The 11,356-nt window shown below is 38.4% G+C and overlaps 1 protein-coding gene across 2 annotated transcripts in view; it reads left to right on the forward strand.

Moving 5' to 3' along the window:
* Positions 1–59: 59 nt before the first annotated feature.
* The window catches only part of HSPD1 (heat shock protein family D (Hsp60) member 1), an 11,989-nt gene continuing 692 nt past the window's right edge, over positions 60–11,356 (forward strand). Inside the window, exons 1-11 of one of the 2 annotated variants that reach the window (XM_072418818.1) lie at positions 60–80; positions 1,051–1,235; positions 4,292–4,544; positions 5,272–5,354; positions 5,777–5,872; positions 6,695–6,788; positions 7,278–7,446; positions 7,723–7,822; positions 9,133–9,378; positions 9,478–9,652; positions 10,435–10,613. In XM_072418818.1, the coding sequence (XP_072274919.1) occupies positions 1,062–1,235; positions 4,292–4,544; positions 5,272–5,354; positions 5,777–5,872; positions 6,695–6,788; positions 7,278–7,446; positions 7,723–7,822; positions 9,133–9,378; positions 9,478–9,652; positions 10,435–10,613 (1,569 nt within the window). In that variant the 5' untranslated portion in view covers positions 60–80; positions 1,051–1,061. Of the gene's footprint in view, positions 81–218; positions 357–1,050; positions 1,236–4,291; positions 4,545–5,271; positions 5,355–5,776; positions 5,873–6,694; positions 6,789–7,277; positions 7,447–7,722; positions 7,823–9,132; positions 9,379–9,477; positions 9,653–10,434; positions 10,614–11,356 lie in introns of those variants that run through there. The other variant, XM_072418817.1, reaches the window with a different exon arrangement.

Consider the following 11,356-nt stretch of genomic DNA (forward strand, 5'->3'; position numbering starts at 1 on the left):
AAACGTAGAACGCCTTTACTAAAGAAAAAGCATAAAAGAAGGAATCTCAGGGAGTTCTTTCTACAGCATCCGGGTTGAAGGTCAGTCTACCTCCGACCTTGAAAAAGTAAGGCAATTCCAGAAACTTCTGGAAGTCGGAGCCCGGAATCTGTATGCAGTATAGCGAGAACCGGATGTGGCGCTGTTGAGTAGGGCTGGGTGTAGTGTAGGGGATAGGTATACATGTTCCGGGGTGAGGGGATGGAGAGCTCACGTGACAGTGGCAGGCGGTCGGATATTTCAGTGTGTTGCAGGCAGTGTGTGTGTCATTCGGTGTGAGACACGTGTGTGTGTGTGACCGGCATCGCTCCGAGCAGGTATGGGGAGGACACCGGGGACTTTAGATTATATTATCTGTCATTTGTAACCCCTATTTAATGTACAGCGCTACATAATATGTTGGTGCTATATAAATCCTGTTTTATTATAACCTCACTTGTCTCATTGTATATAGAAGAAGCTCTTCATATAATGTATGATCCTAAATGCAACCCTAATTTTTAAATGAGTAGACAACCTTTTATTTAAACTAAAAATGTTATTTTTTTTTCCCTTGATTGCCATGGCATGGGACCCCTTACATATCCCGGGAGGCTCTTCTGCACATGTGCCCTTTCATTGACAAAAAATTGCCGATCGCACGCACATGCATTTGGTTTCAGTACATGCATTTGGTTTCAGTACATGCATTTGGTTTCAGTAGTTTTTATTAAGGTTTTTTAAACCAATTTTGCATAACAAAAATAGAGAGACCGTACCATGTGCATATTAGAAGTCATAGCACAATGTACGTGCATTTTTTTTTTCTCTATTTACATCACCCGATCTTGCGGAAACCTCCCGGCAGGATCTGCGGCATTTTTGGGTTTAGTTCCGCTTTAATATCCAACTCCAGGTTTGATTTACGCACTGCCCCTTACATCTCTATTATATGTAATACATTTTTTAACTCTAATGCAACCTGACTTACTATGTAACTTGTCTCTCTGCTTTTTTTTTTTTTTTTTTCAGACTATTTCAAAATGTTGCGTTTGCCCACCGTCCTTCGCCAAGTGCGCCCGTTATCTCGATCCCTGGTGCCTCGTCTTAGCCGAACCTATGCCAAAGATGTGAAGTTCGGGGCTGAAGCCAGAGCGCTCATGCTGCAAGGTGTTGACCTTCTAGCTGATGCTGTTGCAGTAACAATGGGGCCAAAGGTGAGCGTCCTCAGATCTTCTTTTGCTGAGTGTGTACAGTTTAAATTATAACTTTACCTTCAATATTTATCCACATACACCCCTGTACGCTCACTGCAGCTCTGTGCTATGTTTTTTTTTTACATTTACAAAACAAAATGTGTAATGGTCGTGGTTCACTGACCTTGTAATCCGGGTTTTGCTATCTGTGCATTTGGTATAGAAGAAACAGATAGTATAAGCTGCACAGTTGGCTGGTCTGGTATCAGAACCAGCAGTCTGTGGGTCCAAGGGTGACAACACTGTTCCTACAAACGCACACACGCCGATCTCTGAGCCCTGTTTTAGGGTGACAATGCTCAATCTGTGACTTCAAAGGTTAAAAAACACACGCCCCATTCAATCAGTAATTAATGTTAGGGGTGGCATACACTTTAGAGCCCAAATTTGGGCAGTGGACTTTCAATGTCGGCTCCTTTTTCTGCATCCTTACACCTGGGTGGGTTTTAGGCATCATCTATACACAAAGATTGAGATAATGCAGTGCCCAACCCAAAATTTTTTTTAAGCCAGGTGGGAAGAAATTGTAGGCAGGTGACAGCCCCTGTATTGTCACCCAACTATTCAGTAACCACCAAGAACAGCTGGGTGGCTACTGAAACGTGCCGGGCGGTGCGCCCAGCTAAAAGGGTCTGGGGAGAACACTGCAATGTGCTGTAGAGAACTCTCTAAGCACTGGAAAGGAGGTGAATATTGCAGCAAGACCCTTCTTTTATTTACTGCATGAACGTTTAATAGAAACAAATTTGCCCCATGCTTGGCTAACTGTTCTTGCTTGCACAAATAGTTATCTAATTACCTTCAAAAAGGCTTAGGTCTAAAAACACCATAATAATATTAATTGGTCCCTCTACCTAGGATAATATCTGGTTGCAGAGATAGCCAGTGCAGCTTAGTTCCCCCTTAATCTACGCTGGTTGTGGTAAACCATAGAAATGTTATCTCCATATCTATCCAAAAAAATCTAGGAAATAGACAGGAGGTGGAGCTTTTTTGTCTGGGGGTGGGATTATGGCAGTCTGAGTGTGACATTTAAAGCCCCTCCTTGATGGGAAGGGTACTGTTTTTGGCAGCCAGAATTTGGGAGGTTGACAGGGGGCGGAGCTTCTGCTGATAGGGGGTGGGGCAATGGCTATCTATGGCTGAAACATTTGAAGCCCCCTCCTTGGTGAGCAAAATCCACTGCCCCTGGGTTAGCAGGAAATCAGAGGTTTTATAACGAAAAGCACCATACACACAGATTTTCAGCACCCGGGGCGATCATTTGTTAAAGGGTCATGTGAAAATCTAATGATTGAACAGCAACTATGCCTAATCCCTAAACACCAGTGGCCAAATTTATTTCCTATGGGGAGGACACAGGGGGTGCCTACCACTGAACTGTGGATTCGAGTAAATATATCTTTATCACATGGCAAGGAAAATTAAATATTATACTGGATGGGTTGTTAATAAACAGGATTTATAAAGCGCCAACATATTTCTCAGCGCTGTACATTAAATAGAGCTAGCAAATGACAGACAGATACAAACAGTGACACCGGCGGAGGAGTGGACCGTGCCCCGAAGAGCTTACAATCAAGGGCTAGAGAGGAAAGGGTGGAAGACAAAGATTTGAGATGAACTTTAAGGTGAACATGTGTGCAGACTGTGAATTACCTAGTTACATATTAACATCCAGTAGGTATTACATCAAGCCACCCCCTGACCTTTATAGGGGTTTTTTTTGTGCAATTATATATCCTCAACGATCTAAGCACGGGCTCTGGAGCTTATATCCAAAGTATAGAAACACCTGCTTGCTGCTTATAATAGAAGGTCGGTGCTTGCCATGATTTTGGTGCAGGAAACAATAGGGGAAAATATTAAAATTCTCTCCAATGCTTGCAGCAAACCATTTTGGTGTGCATGAATTGGTACAGGGTCATTGAAAGTCCCCATTTTCATTTGTGTGTTGTGGTAAAATGCACTTATTCCCACATTGCACATTAAGGTTGTTGCGGCTCCAGTGTTTGGCATACCAGTGCACTGTCCTGTGCATCTCCGGCACTGCATTGCTAAATAAATGTCATGTGTTTCTGATTTGTGGCGCACATGACATTCGTTACATTCATCAATAATTTCCGGACAGAAAAATAAAAGTTGCCACTATTAAGCTCTTAATATTCAAAAGCAATTTGCTTGGCTTTGATAATATCCCAGAACAAGTAAGCATCAAATGACTTCGGATTTGACTGATACACATACTTTCAATTAACTAGGCTTGGAGTATTTTTAGCAATGGCAGCTTGCATATTTTTCTTCTGTGTTCTCTGCTAGTACTGCAGTAGGAGAGAGTCACATGATAGATCATTCAACAATTTTTTTTTTCCATGCATTTGTATAGCGCACAACTTTAGAGCCTTGAAGCAATTCTAAGTAATTTGTCCATGTGTTTGGGTACTTTCCCTTCTTTCATACACAAAATCAAAAGTTACAGACAACAAGGATCACCTTTATAGGAGTTATGGCATTTATGCAGTCCTTGGAGTTGTAGTACATACGTATTACTGCCAAAGATACTGAGGCATGTAAAAAAAAAAAAAAAAAACATAGTTCATAGACTCCAGCAACCTTCAAAAAACTGAATGATGGGCTAACTGACCTTCTACGTTTCCTATAGATGTGGGAGGATGGCTGGATGTTAGCCATGACAAAAGCAAGTCTTAGTTTGTCCAACAGTTTATTTGTGCGAGGAGGGGAGAAATTATAACCACAAAATTGTTTTTACACAAAACAACCTTGCCCCTTGTTACTTTTTGCCTGGAAGGCCCCTTGCAGAGACAGTTTGAGAACATATTGTGTGATAGTTTATTATGTATGTGGATGTTTTATGTATCTATTTACTTTTTAGCAGTATTTGTTTCCCAGTTTCATTTGGAGCTTACCCAATTCTACCATTACATAAGAAATATAAAGTGTTTTAACTTGTACAATGTTAAAATGCTTTAATCTGTTTAATTCTTATCAATTTTTAGGGAAGAACTGTGATCATTGAGCAATCATGGGGCAGTCCAAAAGTAACTAAAGATGGCGTCACAGTGGCAAAAGCTATTGATCTGAAGGACAAATATCAAAACATTGGTGCTAAACTAGTTCAAGATGTTGCTAACAATACAAATGAGGAAGCAGGAGATGGCACCACTACCGCAACTGTCCTTGCCAGAGCAATCGCTAAGGAAGGGTTTGAAAAAATCAGTAAGGGTGCAAATCCAGTGGAAATTAGAAGGGGTATGTATGGTATTTAACACTTTCTAACAGTAATGCCAGTATTGCAAACTTCACTGACCTTCACTCTTTCCTTTCTTGTTGTGTTGCTCACAAATGTAGTGCATGATTCACGCCAACAATGAATATCAATACAATGCATGTGCTAGCATTGCGACAATGCATGAAAATGAAACACACCAGTGTGTACAAGCTCTTCAATAGCAACCAATAATTTCCTTCTTTATACATGTGTTCCTGGTATACATTGGACAGGAACAAAGTCACAGCTTCTCATATTTTAGTACAAACACTGGATGTGGGCTGTTCTGCCTTCATTGCCGGGCATCTATCTTTCAAGAAAGTGAAGCTAAGAGTCATTTAGAACAGCGGCCGTCAACCTTTGGTCCCGCGGACCACTAATATTACCAGCTCCTGACCGCACATGTGTGGGGAGCCGGTTGTCAATCAAAGGGGAGGAACCTCCCCTTAGTGACATCATGATGCCTTGACGAAGCATACCCAGGTGTTATGTATATGCTTAATACAGTGTGTAACCATCATTTGCCATACTGTAACTTATTGTCATTATCACCTAGAGGAGCTACATCTGTCCTTGTATTATGAAATACAGACCAAGCTCCCTGGAGATGTGATATTATGTTTCTTCTGTAACTCTATTGTTTTGCATACTAAACAAGTTAGGTATTAGCTGTTTGGTTTTAAATATTGTTTCAAATATGTTTTACAGGTGTTATGTTGGCAGTCGATGCTGTAATTACAGAGTTGAAGAAACAGTCAAAACCTGTCACCACACCAGAGGAGATTGCACAGGTAATGATTTCAGGGTTTGTTTTTCTCTTTACATAATTACAGAATTATTTTTACAGAAATAGCAACTACATTTTCAGATTTTCTTTTTGTTACTTTTTTTTTCTGCGTCATCTTGGTTGGAAATTTGCCCAGGTTTTTCCTCTAATTTCGGCCAGTGTCAAAGCCAAACTAAACCCCAACAATGAAAATTTGCAAACACAGTTTTTTTTTTCTAGGGTGACAGGTGTCCCCTTTGCAATAAAATCATTTTACCTTCTTGATTAAAAAAAAAAAAAAAAAAAAAATCTAAGAATGCAGACACTATTTATGGCAGGTGGAGATGTGTCCTTGGCACGATGAATTCACAGGTGTGTTTTCTGTTCTCAGCTTAGCAGTACTACCTCTGCATTTTGCTAAATATTTCTTTTTTTTTTTTTTCACAGGTTGCTACAATTTCTGCAAACGGAGATCAGGAAATTGGCAAAATTATCTCTGATGCTATGAAGAAAGTTGGTCGTAACGGTGTTATAACTGTCAAGGTATGGGTATTGAATTTGTGAAAGTAGAATTGATGGGGATATGGGATTTTATAATAGGTTAGATTTCTCCTTGGTAGTGTATGATCACAAAGCAGTGATTGGAGGATAGATTTCTGTCTGTTGCTGAGTCTTCCTTTGTTCTTGCTACTGTATTAAAGGTGAGGAGGTGTTTTTCTTCTCCCATTATTAGAAACTGAATAAAGGTAAAATATTCCTAATCCTAGTCAGTCTTCAGATGTGAGTTGGGTGCCTCATCTGCAGATTTCATGCAAAAACTGATTTTGATATGAAGACCTCACTTAATGATGCTAAAGCATGCAATAGTGATGTTGCAGGCCTTCTGTGTTTATTAGTATGTATTGTGAAGCAGACCTTTGCTACCATTCTGCTAATATATAAAATATTTTTTATTTTATTAATCTTATAATGCAAATGGTGACTCGTCCTGCCACCTGGTGGCCAATTGTCAAAAAAGCACTGCAGTCACTGCAATAGATGCTTGATATTCTAATGAATTTAGTGGCAAATCTAGGTAAGAATTGAGAGAGGAATAATTTATAAATGCAACCCAAAGTGTAAACCTTCACCACTAATTAGAACTAATCATTTTTAACCAAGATTTAGGATACAATATAGTATGTGGGAGCTATGTTCTTCATTGTGGCAGCCTTGAGATATAGTTTAATTTTTGGATTTCAGCGTGTGTGTATATGTATGTATATGTAATTTATTTTATTGCTATATTGGAAAACATAATATGACATATTTGGTAAGTGCTCCTTTTTTCTTGCTGTAAGTGATTACTGCTAAATGTATTTACAGGATGGAAAAACACTTCATGATGAGCTGGAGATAATTGAAGGAATGAAATTTGATCGAGGCTACATTTCTCCTTATTTCATAAACACTTCTAAGGGTGAGCTTTTTTATACTTCTACACAAAAAAACTTGTTTTTAAATCGAGTAGAAAATTGTCATTGTAGCTTCTTGGCTAGGCTCGCATAAAACAAGGATTGGCTGGATATTTTGTATTGTACTAAAGCTGTACTGACAGTTATGATTTAATGGATGCCTGATGCTTGATAGAAATCACTTGAACGAAAAGGGAGTAAAGATTTACTCTTGCTTGGGGGGTTTATCATAAACTGGTTACATGATGGCATTTTTTTTATATATATATTATACATACATACATACATACATACATACGCTTTTGTTCTCTGTACCTTAACTTAACTGTGAAGGTGCACACTGTTCAAAATTTGTTTGCTATAGAAAATACAGCTAATGTATTGTGACAGTATGTATACATGTAAAAAAATGTCATGTATTGCAGTATATAATAAAAGTCTAAATTGTCATTTACAAAACTTTGTTAATCCCTTTTTGTTTTTTGTTTTTGCAGGGCAAAAATGTGAATTCCAAGATGCATATCTTCTGCTTAGTGAAAAGAAAATCTCTAATGTTCAGTCTATAGTTCCAGCTCTTGAGATTGCAAATGCCCACCGCAAACCTTTAGTCATAATTGCAGAAGATGTTGATGGGGAAGCTTTGAGTACTTTAGTTTTAAACAGGTGAATATATGGAAAGATATATTTTGTGCACAGTGACAGCTGTGTCAGTTGCTGAGGCAATGAAAATTGGTATACATGCATGTTGGCCAGATAGATTTGGGTTTTTATTTTGTGTATAGTCAAAACTGCTTGGTAAGTTTTAGAGACACAAGTGAATATTATGACAGAATGAATGTAGTTGGTAGATGTTTAATGGAGCTATGGATCTCCAGGATGACCTTTTAACTGCTAGTGTGTGTGTACGTACCTATATTGACTGTTTGTTTTTATTTTTAGGCTAAAAGTTGGTCTTCAGGTAGTTGCTGTGAAAGCCCCAGGTTTTGGTGATAATCGAAAAAATCAGCTTAAGGATATGGCCATCTCTTCAGGAGGAGTTGTAAGTTGACATAGGATTATGTATGTATGGTAGTGAAGTTGGGAGTGCCAAAATCCCACTCATTAGGTTGAGCCTCAATGTGGTGTGTTTGTATGGAAAAGAGGAAGCAACTTTTTCCTCCTTTTTGTTTTACATTTTGTTCTAGTTAATGCAATACTCAGATATCAGCCATTTCACTTAGGCTGTGTACACACATGCAATAATTGTCTTTGGAAAGGACCTTTCACTATCCTTTCCAATGACTGCATACATACAGCACTGTTCTGCTCTATGCGAGGCAAGGGGGGAGAACGACGTAGCGGCACCCACTGTGCTCTCTCCCCCTTCACTTCCATTACGGTCATCCATCGCCTGTGGATCCACCAGGACGGTTGTTCAGATGATAGTCGACGGGCACTGTACCCACACAAGATTCTTGTCCGATATCGGCCGTGCCGATTGTCCGACGAAAACTATTGCATGTGTGTAAGTAGCCTTAGTCATCGAACTGGTTATAATATATCATAGGTTGTGGTTAACGTGACAAAGTATGTTGATATTACTTGTTTCAATTGAACAGAATAGAATGTTCCCAGGCTATGGACATTCATATATTTACAAGTGACCTTCTCTTTCACAAAAAAACAAAAAACAAAAAAAAAAACACTTTAAAGTACTTTTTAATAGAAAAAGAAGAATACTAATCAACAATGTAATGGAGTTTTTTTTTTTTTTCGGTGCTTCATCCACTGCTGCTGACACTTCTAGGTGTCTCCCACAAGCCCCCTGTGTCACCACAGAAAGTACTGCCTGCTGTTGGTGTTTTATTTAAGGAACTGACTGGCCTCTGTGTCAAAGTATGTTTGCAGAATTTGGCTACCCAATGCTTTACTGTTTTCTGCTCGCCATTTGAAGGATGATTGTCCAAAGTAAATTGACCCATAGAAACATGGCACCCTGTCTCTTCTAGGTTGGACCCTATTCACTGCATCTGCTTTCCCCTGGAGTCATTACAATTATACCTGCGCATACTTAATAAACAGCATAGGATATATTGCTATGCCAGAGCTAGATAAATAGCAAAAGCTGATGCAACTTTGTGTTGGTGAATTACATTTTTTTTAACATCCAGGCCATATATAAGTACCTACAAGCAAATGTATGGTATACATTTTTTTTTTTTTCCTTTTTAACTTGTGCATGAGTTAACTGCTTTTAGGGGGCATCCTAATTGAATTTGTAAGCATCTAAAATTGAATAAAAAAAAATAAAATGTTACATAATTAGGTTTAAGTGTGAAACACATACCTATTTTACTTCATTGTACATAGGTTTTTGGAGAAGAGGCTCTCAACTTGAATATTGAAGACATTCAGCCACACGACTTTGGAAAAGTGGGAGAGGTTATAGTAACAAAGGATGACACTATGCTACTGAAAGGCAAGGGAGACAAAGCACAGATTGAGAAACGAGTTCTGGAAATCAAGGAACAGCTGGACGCTACAAACAGTGAATATGAAAAAGAAAAATTAAATGAGAGACTGGCTAAGCTTTCTGATGGTGTTGCTGTACTAAAGGTAAGAAATTAGGGAGGTGTGTGTGTGTGCGTGTGTGTTTTAGATTTTTACTTTATCTTAGGCTGTTAATGATGGTTTTTATTTCTCAATCTTTTCTAGATTGGCGGAACCAGTGATGTTGAGGTTAATGAAAAGAAAGACAGAGTAACAGATGCTTTAAATGCCACACGTGCAGCAGTAGAGGAAGGCATTGTGGTAGGAGGTGGCTGTGCACTGCTGCGTTGCATACCTGCACTGGACTCCTTGATACCATCTAATGAGGATCAAAAAATTGGTACTTTATTTATTGAATACTATTTTTCTGCTAATTGACATTGTAAGTTTGGGAATTTGGATAAACAAAAATTTAGGAAAACTGCGCTCCAGTTACAGGAAACATACAATGATATCTATTTATTAAGCAAGGATTAAAGATAGTTTACCAGATTTGTGGACCGATGCAAAGTGCTTGGCCTAGAGATGAATATATAGATAGATATCTAGAGATTGGATCTGTAAACTGCCACCTAGGCATTATAATGCTGAAAAGGGAAGGCCATTTTCTTATGGGAATATCAGAAATAATTGCGATACAAAGCAAGCGAGTCCTTTTGTCCTTCTGTGAAAAAAAGAGAGCAAAGGCTTAGGTGACCCATAAGAGGACTGGGTACAAGTGTATGAGTGTAATTGAAAAATTGCAAGCAGGCAGATAAGTTTATTTTGTTGCAAAAGAGATGATGCCTGGCCCCTTCTGCAAAAACAGACCTGCCTGCCTACTCCACTTTTTCAATTGGTGGGAAGAAAAACCACCTGGGTCACCCACATTAATGATTATTAATTATACATAAGGGTTTGAGGGAGAAAATGGTTAATAATATATTCTGATCACCTCACAACTATTTCCGTGGTTTTTTGGATGTGTGATGTATCTTTCACACATAATGTAGGTTGATTTTTTTTTTTTTTTTTTTTTTTTTTTTTTGCTGCTGTTACAAACAGTATGATACACAAAGATTAACAGATAACATAATTTTTACTTTTGAATTCTGTATATATATATATTTTTTTGTTTTTTAGGAATCGAAATAATCAAAAAAACACTGAGGATCCCCGCAATGACGATAGCAAGGAATGCTGGTGTTGAAGGATCATTGATTGTTGAGAAAATCATGCAGAGCCCTGCTGGCATAGGATATGATGCTATGCTTGGAGAGTTTGTTGATATGGTGGAAAAAGGCATAATTGACCCCACTAAGGTAACACTAAAAACCTTTGTCCCATCCTTATTCAACCAAACCTTTATTCCACCGATAGGAAACTGTTTCAACTAGCTTTATTAGTCCGTCATGCACAAATTTATTTTTAGTAAATTAGGGCAGGCTGGTGTATAAGTTTTTTTGCTACAGACCCATGCAGCCTTTGCTTTACATAGTAGCAATAATAATAATATATATAATAATATAATATTAAAGCATGAAAACTTGAGAATTTTTCATACTGTCATTTTCTTTGTACTGTTTTCCTTTACTGCCCCGTTCCCCTGAAAGCAGCCTACAATGTGAAATACTTGGCTTCTTCTTCTAGTGATATTCGCTATGTGGCTTCGCCCAGTGCCAAACATTTTTGGTTAAAAAACCTTCCCCACTGTGTCCTTTTAATTGGCATATGTGTCATGATACATTTAAATCAGCAGTGTCTGGGCAAATGGTAGAATGTTGCTTTTTTTTTGGCTAATCATTAGGAAAAGAAAGGCCCATGGTGCACATAGGCAGTAAGTAGAGGACCTGGAGGAAAGTTTTATCCAAGAGCTGGATATGCAGAGCTGCACAATGAATATTGCTGGATCAGGGAGGAATGCAAGCACTCTAGATTAGTGTTTACATGTTGATTCTTCAGGAGAATTAATTCCTTTTTAGCATATGTCTAAATATTACATTTAGTTGCGCATGTGCAGTTCAGTGTATGTTGTACAGAAGTTGTGATTGATCAGGAAAGAATA

This window comes from Pyxicephalus adspersus, chromosome 7 (genome assembly GCF_032062135.1).
Source record: "Pyxicephalus adspersus chromosome 7, UCB_Pads_2.0, whole genome shotgun sequence".
In the NCBI taxonomy this organism is placed as follows: domain Eukaryota; kingdom Metazoa; phylum Chordata; class Amphibia; order Anura; family Pyxicephalidae; genus Pyxicephalus; species Pyxicephalus adspersus.